We start from the raw sequence: 13546 nt of genomic DNA on the forward strand, positions 1-13546 counted from the left end.
AATGCCCAATCAAATTGCAGAGTAAAAGACCGCCTTGCCAAAGGCCAGATCCTACCCCCGGATAGAATCGAGGGAGTAGTGACATACAAAAGTATGGACCGAAGCCCAGGTGGCTGCATCACAGATGTTACGAATAGGAACACCCCTCTGCAGGGCAGTAGAGGCAGCCATACCCCTGGTAGAATGGGCCCGTGAGCCTACCGGAGGGTCCATACCCGCCAAGCGGTAACATTCGGAAATTGCCAAGATGATCCATCAAGACAAAGTCTGCTTAGTAACAGCTTGTCCCAAACGCCTTCCAGTGTAACCAACAAAGAGTTGATCGTCCACTCTGACCCGAGACATGTGTGAAATGTAGAAGCTTAAAGCTCTCCTAGGATCCAGCCTATGGAGCCTCTCCTCTTCCTTACCAGGATGTGGAAGAGGATAAAATGCCGGAAGAATAACCTTCTGGCTTAAATGAAATTCCGACACCACCTTCGGAAGAAAGGAAGGACAAGCTCTAAGGACAACCCTGTCCTTATGAAACACAGTGAAGGGTGGCTTAACTGAAAGTGCCTGTAACTCACTCACTCTGCGAACGGAAGTGACCGCAACTAAAAACACAGTTTTAAGTGTTAACAGTCTCAAAGGACAAGAATGCAAAGGCTCAAAGGGAGCACCCATTAGAAACTTGAGAACAAGGTTCAGATCCCAACCGGGCACCTGGAAAGGTGACGGAGGGAACACATTAGTGAGCCCTTTCAGAAACTGAGAAATCAAAGGGATTTTAAAATAAGAACACTCCTCAGACGAGCGCTTGAATATAGACAGCGCCGCCAGGTAACCTTTAATGGTACCCAATTGCAGGCCCTTGTGGGCCAAAGAAAGCAAAAAAGACAGAACGACAGTAATGTCACATGAAAAAGGGTCCACATTCTGAACCCTGCACCAGTCGCAGAACTTCCTCCAACAGCAACGGTACAGGGACTTTGTTGCCGACCATCTGGCCGAAAGCAACACCTTCATCACGTCTTCAGGGAGGTCCCAATCCTTATACCTCAACCTTTCAGAAGCCAACCGTGAAGGTTGAGGGATCTGACCTCTGGATGGAGAACCTGACCCCCCTCCCGTGAGAGCAGATCGTCTCGGTAGGGAAGACGACGCGGAAGGCAGATGGACAAGTCCAGAAGGTCCGTGTACCACGTCCTGCGGGCCCATGCCGGCGCAATGAGGATCATCCGGGAACCGAACCTCCGTAGCACTTGCGGAATGACGGGGACTGGAGGAAACGCATACAGCAGCGGGAAGGATCACTCCACCACGAACGCGTCCCCTAAGGCTTTGTTTAGAGGAAATTCCCGCAAGCAGAACCTTTCGCACTTCTGCTTGACACTGGAGGCGAAGAGATCCACTTGAGGGGTCCCCCAAAGGGCAAAGATCTCCAGGAGAATCTCCTGAGCCAGCTCCCACTCGTGAGAGATCGTGCTCTGCCTGCTCAGAGCATCTGCCGTCTCATTTTCATCTCTGGCCAGATGAACTGCCGAGATCGAAATTTCCTGCTGGATGGCCCAGAACCAGAGCTGCATCGCCTCCCTGCACAGAGGAAGTGACCCTGCCCACCCCCCCCCTTTTTGTTGAGGTAGTGCATGGCCACTGTGTTGTCTGTCAGAATCAGGACATTCTTTCCTCGCACAGTCGGCAGAAAAGCCTTCAGGGCAAGCCTGATGGCCCTCAGCTCCAACAGATTGATATGGAGTCTGGACTCCGACGGAGACCACGACCGCTGACTGTCAACTCGTTGGCATGAGCTCCCCATCCCGAGAGGGATGAGTCCGTCACGATCGTCACCTCCGAAAGGAGCTCCCTTCATCAGATTGCCTTCGTCGGCCCACCACAGAAGGTCCTGGGCAACCGAGGACAGCACCTGAACATGGTCCGACATCCTGCCGGAGGACTGAGACCACTGGCGCTTGAGTGCCCATTGCAAAGATCTCATCCGCAACCTGGCCTCTGGCACCAGAAGAATACAGGATGCCATGAGGCCGAGCAATCTGAAGAACTCAAACACAGGGAGACTCTTGGCATGTTGGAACTTGTGCACCATCTGCTGAATGTGATGAGCCCTCACCTGGGGAGGAAAACACTGCCCCAGAGACGTGTCGAGCACTGCCCCGATGTACTGGAGCTGCTGAGTTGGTGTCAAGTGGGACTTCTTTAAGTTGAGTGAGAAGCCCAGCCTGTGAAGGGAGTGGCAGGTGACGGACAGATGATCCAGGACTTGCTCGGGAGAGCGTGCGCTGATCAACCAATCGTCCAGGTAGGGGCAGACGTGAATCCCCCCCTTTCCTGAGATGCGCTGCCACCACTACCATGAGCTTGGTGAAGACCCTCGGGGCAGAGGTCAATCCGAACGGCAGGACCCGAAACTGAACGTGCGAGTCGCCAACGGCAAACCTCAGGTACTTCTTGTGCTTTGGGTGGATCGGCACATGAAAATAAGCGTCCTTGAGGTCGAGAGACACCAACCAGCCCTGAAGGTGAAGGGCCTGGAGGACTTGAGAAAGAGTAACCATCTTGAACTTGTCCTTCCTGAGGAGTTTGTTCAAACCGTGCAAGTACATGATGGGTCTCAATCCCCCGTCTTTCTTCGAAATCAAAAAAATAAGGGGAATACCATACCTTGTTCCTCTCCGCTACAGGCACCAGTTCTATGGCGCCTTTCTCCAGCAGGGACTGAATTTCCTGCGCAAGGAGCGGATCCGGACACTTCAAAGTGTGATTCCCTGGTGGATTGTCGTGAGGCCTCTGCCGGAAAAGAAGACAGTAGCCATGGGCTACGATCTCCAGAACCCACACAACTGAAGTAATGGCACGCCATCCTACAAGATGCTGCGCCAGCCTCCCCCCCCCCAACCGACGAAGCATGGGCCTCATGACTGAGAAGAAGCGGCTGCAGCGTTGCCTGAGGGCAGAGGCAACTGCTTGCGCGGTCTTGGCACCTCAAGTACCTTGTTTTCCACCTCTGGCACTCCTACGGTTGCCCCTTTGACTTGCAGCTCCTCTCGCTTTACTAAAGGATGAGTAATAACGAAAAGAACCTCCCCTCCACTGCTGTCCCCTAGGACGAAAAGGCGGAGGTTGGCAGACTGCAGCACCCAACGACTTCGCTGCAGCTTTGGAGGTCTGCAACCTCTCAAGGCTCTCGTCAGCTTTGCTGCCAAAAAGATGTTCACAATCAAAGGGCATGTTGAGGAGCCTGGCTTGCACATCAGGAGCAAACCCCGACTTCCTCAACGACGCAAACCTGATCGCTGTGCTCGCCGCCATGGACCGGCTGACACAGTCTGCCATGTCCAAACCTGACTGAACGACTCTCACATGGCATTCTTGCCATCCTGAATAATAGCAAGAAAACCATCCCGTTCATCACCTTCGGGAATATGTTCAGCCGCTAATGAAATACAGTTCCACAGAGTGCGCGTGAAACGTGGCAAGGTACATACGGAGTTGGCCGCCTGAAGAGCCATACCCTGTGAAGAAAACACTTTCTTCGCACAGCCATCAAAACACTTGTCGTCCCTATCAGGAGGGCTGGTAGGATACGAAACCTGCTTTGCTGGGGCCGTAGCCGCCTGCACCACCAAACTCTCCGGAGTGGAGCACGTGGTCAAGTAGCAGGGGTCACTACTGGCTGGGCGGTATTTTCACGGCAAAGACTTGCCCACTGATGGGAGACTCTCCGGAGCAGTCCAAGCCACTGCCACCCTTCTTTGCAGAGCCATATGGAATGGCAGTATCGGTCAGTAGGTGGACCTTGGTCGAGGATATCGGTCAGGTCATCCTGCACAAAATCAACTGGGGGCGCTGACCACCCCAAGTAGTCCGTGACCCTCGACATAAGGCTCCGGTACGATGACTCGGCATGGGTGCCAGGCTCAGGCCTACACAACTCCACCTCCGGAGAGGTATCCAGACCACTGGCGTCATGCAGTGACTGACCCAAGTCCTCAATCTGGCTATGACCAGAAAGAATCTCATCTGGTACCGTGTCCGGAACCAACCCATCTTCAGAATCCTCTTCCACCTCGGAAATATACTCCATAGGCTGGAAAGTGGGCTAAGAATACGTGAAAAAGATTGTTGAAACGGCGTCGACGTTGAGTGAATCGGTGTCCAGCGCGACACCGACAACATCGACAGCTTCGACACAGGCCTCAAGGGCGGAGCCCCGAGCATGTCCTTCAACAGCCTAGGCGCCGATGGCGTCGACGTCTTCTTCGAAGACTTCACATGTGCACATAGGCTTCAGCGTCTGAAGGTAGAATAGCTTTAACTAGAGAAGTCGAAAGAGTATCAGAAGGAACAGGAATAGAGTGAGCAATTATAGATAAGGCTTTGCTATCTGAAAGTGGGATAAAGGAAGATAGGGAAATAACAGGATCAGCAACCACAGTGGTTTGAATAGAAGACAAGGTGGTCTTAAGAAGATCGAATGCTATGTAATTTGGACAAGAAAACATTTGCAAAGTTGTTAGATTCAAGAGTAGAACTTAAAGGTTTAGATGCAAGCAGAGCTAAGAGTTTGATAAAACTAAAAAATAGGAACCGAGCAGAGGAAGATTGGACTTAACGAGGGGCTTGAAGTAATTTGCCTTAGCCTGGGTGAGTGAAATAACATGAGCGATTGAGAAAAGAATAGACTTGTGAATTAGCCTAATTTCAATGTTCATCAGCTTCCATTCAGCCCTACAAAAAAGGGGGCGTCAGGCAAAAATGTATGTATTAACCCTGTGGGAGACTACACAACCCTTATCCTATTGGTATAGGCCTGTACTAAACAATTTGGTGGTGTGACTGGGCAGCCAGGCTTCTCTCTAGAGGGGTACATGTGAGCTGTAGCAATGAAATCCACCAATACAAGTAGCCAAGTAACACTTACACTCAAGGTTTTAGTTAAAATAATTATTTAACAGCAGTTTTTCAATTCAGCATCCTTTAAAAAAGGCAATATATGTAGCTATCAAATACACTTTAAAATACTTTTCCAGAATCAACACAAAGCTAGTAGATACTCTTCAGAGAAGCTTCTTACACACTTCCTACACCCTGAGGTGACTTCACTAACTAGAACTGTAATGGCATTTATATATCACTAGTGCACTTTGTAGATTCTAAGGTTTGTAGAAAGGAAAGGTTAAGGGAGGGAAAAATGTTAAACAGGTTTTCAGAGCATGTGAGCACGTTAAATCTTCCAATGAAGTGTAGATAAACCATTCCCAGCAACAATAATTTAAAACCAATGTATCACCCTATGAGGGACAGTAAGAATCAAAGTCAAATGAATTAGAAGAGTCTGCAGGGAGCCAGGACAGCCAAAGTCAATTGGAGCACAGTCTATGGCGCTGAGGCACTTCTTAGATAGTAAAGGTCTTGCACAAAGTTAGAGAGTTTGTTGAAGAAAAATCACTGCAGGGTCGCAAGCTGTTACACTTGTGAAGGGTAGAGCTGATATCAGCTCTAACAAGGTAGCTACTGCAAGTCTCAACTGAGAAGAGCAAAGCTAAAGACACTGAGGTAAGAACCCCAAGTCAGAACAGTACCTTTGGTTAGAAGAACAGGGTCCAGCTGGCTTCTGTCCAATTGCAGCGATGAAGATCCGAGGTTCCAGGGCCTCAGTTGTGGGGACAAGAGGGAGGACGTCTGGGGACTCCTGCAGTAGCAATTCGGAGGTCGGCGGCAGCTACGGGCTCTTTTCGGATGAGCGGCACTTAGCGGTTTCAGCGCTCGGTAAACAGCACCACTGCAGATCTTGGATACCGGCTGGGCTTCCTTCACTCCCTGAGTCCTGCACTCTGGTGAGGGGATCGAGCTCTGGTTGTGCTGCTTCTGGAGGGTCCTGGGGAGACTCCTGGAGCTTCTGGGCGGATCACAGATGTTGCACTCAACTACAGATTTCTCGACCACTGGCATTCGGTTACTGCAGCAGCAAAGAAGTACAGCCAGCCGGGGAAGGTGGTCCAGTAGAGTTCGTCTCAGGGTTAGTTGGTCCCACCAACCCAAGGGAAGAAGTCATCCCTTCTTGAGCTTTTCTTGTCCATTAGAAAAGGGAGTTTCAGCACTGCAGCAGGGCTTCACCGGGCAGTTCAACGATCCAGGAGGAAGCAGCAAGCTTCGTTTGCGGTTTCGTCGGGTAGTTCTCCCCAGTTGTCGACTCTGGTCTTCAGTAGCAAAACACTCGCCTTTTAAGCAGGTTTCTCCCATTCATGCACAGCCTAGCATTCACGCGAACAGCAGGGTGGCTGTCCTGCAAGGACAGCCAGCAAGCCAATCAGGACTAGGTGCATTCAGGCATTCCTAAAAACAAAGGACAGGGGAGTTTCGGGAACCTCCCTCGCTTCCTGCCCTTCCAGACACACTGGAGCCAGAGGCGGGTTTCCGTACTGAAGCCTGCCGAAGGCAAAATGAACTAAGGGCTCAAACCTGGTACGGCGCACAGAGTAAAACCCAAGAAACAAAAAATGGCAAAAAAAGAAGACTGGGGTATTTTGACAATATGGTCACCGATGGGTGCTATACAGCAGCTGAGGATTCAGCCTGCGGTAGAAAAGCACAATGGTAGGAAAATTAAACCACTGCCACCACCATTTAAAGTAGTGAGGGTAACATAAAAAATGGTACATGAGTAGGTAGGAAAAGGGGATACCAAGTAACCACCCAGCACTCCACATAGGATGGGGTATGCAGGACCAACAAAGAGAAAAGTTAAGTAAAGTCAATTTCACTTCACTATTCTTGGGACCAGTAAGAAAAGATATTTAAACCCTATGAGAAATCTAAAGGATTGCTCTGTGACATTGCAATGAAGGTGCTGTGTGTCATCATACAAAAAAGTGCATGCCTATGGAGTTTGTCAGACTCCAAAAACAAAGGAAACGCATAATCCAAATCAGGTCAACATACTTGAGAGAGTGAGAAAAAGGGCTCGCTCACTCTAAAGTCCAGCAAAAGAGCTGGGGGTCACGAAGGTGGGAGGAATTTAGCACTAAAATGAACATTCTCTCTAAAATGGCGTCAGACAACCAAGAGTGAGGTGGTTTGCCCTTGAAGGCAAAGGCTCAAAGGGGCACAGCAATTCAAGGGATGACAGAGCAGTAGAATTAAATCATTGATGATAGAGTTATTACTAGATGAAGTATAATGAGAGGGTCAACGATCGTAAGAAGTAGAATCAATGAGGAGAGAAGGGTCAAGAATACAAAAGTCACTCTGAAGAAAACTGGAAGAATAGAGGCACAGAGCAGAAGCGGCACAAGGAAAAGAAAATTAAGAAAAGTGATCAGCTGAGGAAGTCACATAAGTCTGTATAGAAGTTAGATAAGAGATATCAGAAAAAGTAAAAATAAGACCAAGAGTACCTCCTTTAATGTGAGTAGATGGTGAGGGAACCAAGCAGAGATTCTATGTTGAGCTAGAGAATAGCAAGGGACAATGATAAGATTCCACCTGAGGAACATGAATATTAAAGTTACCAACCACGAATAATTACTAGAAGAGGGAAAGAACAGAGATAATAAGGTTCCAAATTCATCCAAGAATGATCCCACCCCCGCCCAACCCCTCGGAGGACCAGTGGGCGATAAATTATCACAATAGCTCAAACTGACTGTGCAGAAAAAGAAATACAATTATACTTGAAAGGAGAAAATCAGAACAGAGAAAGAACAGGTGAAGCTGGTATCCATCAAGGGTGAAAGAGAAGAATGACGCTGCCTACATGGCAGGAAAGTCCAGGTGAATTTGAAAAGGAAAAATGAGAAGAAGTGAGAGCAGTCAAAGTAGTTGTATCATAATGGGAAAGCCAGGTTTCAGAAATTCAAACAAAATCAAATTTAAAAGGGAAGATCTAACACAAGATCTGTTACAGAGACAAGAGAACAAGCGTTCCTGTTCAGATGGATTTCAAAAATCAGCCCTGGTGGGAGGATTTTGGAAAGCCTCCCTATTATTGTTAACAGGGAAGACCGTGAAGGGATTAGCCAAACCGAATCAAGGTCGGGTAGTAGAGTGGTACGGCTTAGTTTCAGGAAGGGTGTGAGTGGTCTAGGACTACAATGATTCCACACATAACACCAGTAATATCACTTAAACAGTAAGTATACAAAAATATGTTTATTAGGTCTTTAATTTACACACTAAGCAGATAAACATCAAGGTAAATATTGCCACAAAACCACATCAACCCGTAGAAGGAATAGGACTGCATATGACTCAATTACCAGTGCAACACATGCGAGTAGTAAGATACAGATCAATAGACAGAACTCTTTAGAATCAACAAACATCTTTTCTAATTCTTATAAAGTCCAACCCTAAGCTGCAGTTCCAAAGCATGCACTTCAAGTAAACTCTTCTAGGAATAGCAGTGCCAGCGGTTATCAGTACTACAAAGAGTTCCAAAGTCAGAGAAGTTTAGGTAAGTACTCAACTCAATCCAACAAACTAGGATAGGCCTAGGGAAGTATCCTTAACCCAAGTTCCACCACCAAAGGTCAGGTCAGAGTGAGTTAGGGTCAGGAATGTACACCCTATTTACCCTATGGGAGACAGGGGGAGAAAGCAAACCGGTAGGTACACTTATCCCATGGCTCAAAGTTCTCTGGATGCCTCGGTTGGGGGTTCTAGACTGTTTCAGGCTTGTTCTTCTGTTTGTCCCTTTGGCGAGGGATGTCTAAACAGAAGGGATATTTGGTTTCACAGGATTTAGTTTGGTCGGTTGCAGTGCACAGGAATCGGTTCCAGACAGCTCCCAGTTGAAGACCGAAATGAAGAGAAGTGAAGACATCTGGGGGAGACACAGACGATGACCAGATCCAACGAAGGTCACCGTCAGGCAGCGACAGGCGGTCAGGCAGTAATGAACGCAGGAGCAGCCCCAGCACAGCTTCCCTTGTTGAGACCCAGCTACAAATGCAGGACCAGGCAACGAGTGGCGCAAGCTGAATATCTGCCAAGTTCCAGGGCTCTACTCAGAACGATGACGCTCCAGTGAGGTAGCCCAAGAGAGCTGGTCAGTCCACTGGTTGGTCCAGGGACACTTCCTAAGACTCAGCAGGCACAGATCTTCAAGCAGTGGTCGTGACTGGTTGTCCACACTGGTCCAGGGTTGGAAGCATCAACTACGGCCCTTTTGAGTTCAAGACAGAGGATCAGGGCTTCACAGGGACAACACTGGAGCTCATGCTTCTCAGCTGCAGGTGTAGTCTTCGGGTCGTCAGCGAGCTGCTCTTCTCAAAAGAATTATTGGTTCCAATGATGATCTCCTCAACAGTTGCAGGAGTCCTCCTTTTATACAAGATTCAGGCTGGGAACAAGCCCACCAGTGGTATGGATATGCTCCATTCAAACAGCCAGTGGCTATCCAATCATGGATAGCCACTGCTCACCACATCTGTCCAGCAACATACTTTCTAGCACCAAAGACATGGATTGGGATTAGACCATCCCAGCCCCCTTCTCTAGCTCACACACACAATGCCCCAAACCCATGAAAGCCAAAGCCTGACTTCTCATAATGGATAAAAGTCTACACACAGCACCGGTTCCTCCAACTATACGGTATACCAACAGTGAATGAAAAAACATGGATGTAGAAAAGGGCAAGAAAAGTTTTCTCTGCAAAGAATTTTGCTTATGGAATAATGCAGCTATTTTGTGGGACAACAGAAAACTAAATTGGCAATCCTGCCAGACAGCTGGTTTATGGAAGTTAAATGATGCTTTAAACAGACTCCTTGATGGATTTTGCATTCTTACACTTCAAATACAAATTGAGAGCTTTGGAGGTTGAGATACCAGATTGTACTATCTGTTCTTACTTCTGTATTCTCTTCACTGGATGCGTATGGCGGGACCCATCACCACTATCATATGCCATAGAAAATCAGCATCAACAATTTATCAATTATCACCAATCCCAAATTTCGATTCTGCAAGATCAGAAATATACCCCTCCCAATATCATTGTCATCCACCTCCCAACCCCCTCAATATGTCATCGCCCAAGCTCATATGTATGAGCAGAGACAGCCACACCATAGTTCCACCCAGAATCCGTTCATCTCTAATCCATTACCCCGATCCCCACCACTGCCCCCTTTCCCATACACAAAGTCGCTTTTCTGGATTGTCAGCCTCAAGGCTAATTTGGTTCCTGGTGAGATATCAGCCCCCTATGCCCCTGTTCTAGTGCACACGCAGGTCTGCCAGGGACCAGGCGCTGGATGCCATAAGCGCAGACCCCCCCATTCTTCAGCAGCCATGAGCGCAGAACTCCCAGGACAGGCGGAAATCTAAGGGCACAGCCATTTTAGAGTATATTGTACTCTAAATGGCATTAAGCATCAAAATGCAAAAATTCACAAAACTATTAAAACGAAAATTCTAGAAAAGCACCAGCCAGTCCTCGGCACATCATGTGAGTAACCGCAAAGTTGAAAAATAACAGTTATTGAGACACAAAGCGTACTTCACAGTAAGGGGATTTGTGCAGGAAAAAATAAACAGAATCCTACAATGAAGAACAGAGTTCTGCACACCCACTAGCTACTGTGGAGATATTACAGTACTTTACGTAATGGCATCATAAAAAAAGTCTAGCGTTAATAAGCACTTCCATAAATCCTTGCAGACCCAACAACATGCAACAAACATTATGATGCATATACATAGCTTAATAAGACGTGCCATATTTGGTCACGTAACCCCAACCGTTGCCATTTTGTAAGGGTTGTTCATTGCCCTCTCATTACTTGCATTCACTGATTGCACTGGATACACCCCACAGTTCTCTTATCACCTCCTTTCATCTCCTACCAAGATATCTGTGCTGGCAATGGTGCTGAGCCGCAGGTACTCCACTGCTCGCTGCTGTAGCTCGACATCAGCATTCTTGAGTTGGCTGTCGCTCCTCAGCACATCCTGGATAGTGGTCTTGATTTCCGGAAAGAGGTTAACAAACTTGATGTAGGTAGACAGCAACAGTGCACGAGTGGGGACACTGCAGAGATGGAACTTGGAGTGCAGCAAGTTGAACTGAATCAGGGGACTTAAAAGAAAAAAATAGGAGGGGGGGGAAAAGAAAAAAGGCATCTTAGTCTCTGATCCAAAGCATCAACCAACTTTCATAGCAGTGAACTGAACAGTACTACAACTGACCTAAACTGCATCAAAAGTCTGCTCAAACCAGTCATTCCTTTAAATTCAACACTTTAGTCGCTTTTGTGCAAAATTCGGTATTCATTTGAGTTTCATTTAAGGCACTGACATCCAAGCTTGCTTACTTTTGAGGTGGATTTTCAGAACCACCTATGTTGGATGGTTCAAAGTGGCCAACCTAGTCAGGGAAGACTGTTATTGACACTTGGTCTATCCAAGCTTCATCAGAGTGATGTAGCAGAGCAGTAAGGCAGGATTCCCGAACGATGTGGGGCAGGGGGGGTTGTAGGTATTTTTAACCACAAGAAAAATCATGGAGTCTACACAGAAGTACAACATATACTGATTTATTAGGCATTAAAACATAGAGCAGGTAAAACCTAAGAAAAGCATATATAACATAAAACACTTCTATACACAGTTGGTAATCTGAACGTGATATTGCATACACATTACACTAAAACACAGCAATATCAGTTTAGTCAAGACAAGCATTGCAACTGTAGTAGATAAAGTGAAAAAAAAAAATTAAAACAAGCCATGTACCCTGGCTTATAAGTATAAGGCAGGCAACCAACTTCGGCAGTCTTTCTCTCTCAGGTGAGTAGACCTAATTCCTCTGATTCAAAGTTCCAGGTAATTACCTAAAGGGGTGGGGGTTAAAAAGTCTCAAAATATCCCCTGCAGAAGCTTTGTCAAACTTATTAAGTTGAAAAAAGAATGTATTTTAAAAGCACCTTTGGATTTAGATGGCAAGTAAAAACTTTAGGGGTACACACACACACAATAACACCACACTATGGGCTACCATCAGGGGAGATACTTGGCTAGAACTCCTCTGACCGTAGCCAACCAAGAGTGCCAAGAAATGGACTTTGTGTCCATACAATCCCTATGGTGATAGAGGACACGAAAACAGAAAAGTACACTTGTGCACCTTGCTCTGATTTTCTCATTCTGCCATTTGTCCCATTGATGAAGTTCCAGGGGCTGCAAATTCAGTGGCTGAAGATAGTGTCAGGATTGGGTCCAGCTATGAAGCAGCTCCAATCTTTGGTTCTGGGACAGCTCTAACATACTTGAAGCTAGACAGGCCAAACACTTCGGGACAGCAACCACTGCTTCCCCCATGACATGACATGATGAGACCATCAGTCAGGGGGTGAGCAGGTGATACTTGTGGTGGCAGAAAAAATGAATCTACATGAAGGCCCCTTTTCATCTAGGAGGTGCAGCAGAAGAGAAGATCTTACACCACAAGTCGATGACCTGCAGAGTTCCAAATCTGAGCTCCAAACTGTGACCAGTGCATCATAGGCATTCGAAGAGGATGGCCAGTCCAATGGATGGTCCCGCCACACTGCCAACATTCTCTGATGCTGGACTTCAGCTTACCTTCACTGGCCTTTTCCTCATTCGCTATGGAGAAACTGATTAGTCCTTCAGAATGTCAGTGCTCGCAAACCAGGTTTCTCTTTTGTCTTTGGACACGTTACATGTTTGGGTAACTGTCATACTGCACACAGCATCTTCCAATGCAGTGAAATGGGATACTTTCGCATCACCCTAGATTTACAGCAAATGGGATTTTTGGTTACTTTTAAATGTGCCTAAAAACAAGCTGGTGGCTGTCCCATTTTTACAATTTCTACTATAATATTCAGTTAGCACATTTGCGTTTACCAAATTTGGCAACTAACAGCGGCTAGTGGCCCTGGATGGCCATGCCATGAGATTTTTTGCTTTTTCTTTGGACATTTTTGTCCTTTGGCTTTCTTCCTGCCTTCTCAGGTAAGGAATTCCCTTTTCTGGTGAAGCAATTGTCCGGGAAAGCAGCTGTTTTCACAGGCTAAAAGACGCCATGCGTGTATGGGCACAGAAAGTAGGCTGGTACTGTCTGGCCCCAATCCACAAAACTAGTTAGTGCCAGTGTGCATGCATGAGTCAGCCCCACAGTGGTACCTAACTGGACCACTGCTGGTGTGCATGAGAAATGCAGATCCTAGCTATTGGAGGGCAGAGTTTGATCATTCACCTGAATTTACAATTAGAAGAGTCCTGCAGCCATTCCAGCAGATCAGAAGAGGAGCCAAGTATCATGTGTAGCTGTGCAGATGACAGAAGACCCAAGGGTGAATCCTTAAGAGGCCTGGTGACCATTCTAGCTGCTGTACCGGTGAAGCCCTGCTGGACTACCTGATCTCAGAAGGACCTACCTGGTGTTTTACCCTATGGACAGGTGGGACCAATCAGTCTCGACACCTTCTCACAGTCCTGGAGCCTTCGGAAGTGTCCTTAGACCACCCAGTGGACTGACCAGCTCCGTTTTGGGCTACCGTGCCTGAATTGT

At 47.3% G+C, this 13546-nt stretch overlaps 1 protein-coding gene across 2 annotated transcripts in view; it reads right to left on the minus strand.

The window, feature by feature from the left end:
• Positions 1-13546, minus strand: part of AP2A2 (adaptor related protein complex 2 subunit alpha 2) — a 1261084-nt gene that overhangs the window by 369024 nt on the left and 878514 nt on the right. For both annotated transcript variants that reach the window (XM_069624009.1, XM_069624008.1), the window contains exon 13: positions 10855-11086. In XM_069624009.1, the coding sequence (XP_069480110.1) occupies positions 10855-11086 (232 nt within the window). The remainder of the gene's footprint in view (positions 1-10854; positions 11087-13546) is intronic.

Source organism: Ambystoma mexicanum, chromosome 11 (assembly GCF_040938575.1).
Source record: "Ambystoma mexicanum isolate Mex_15411 chromosome 11, UKY_AmexF1_1, whole genome shotgun sequence".
In the NCBI taxonomy this organism is placed as follows: Eukaryota; Metazoa; Chordata; class Amphibia; order Caudata; family Ambystomatidae; genus Ambystoma; species Ambystoma mexicanum.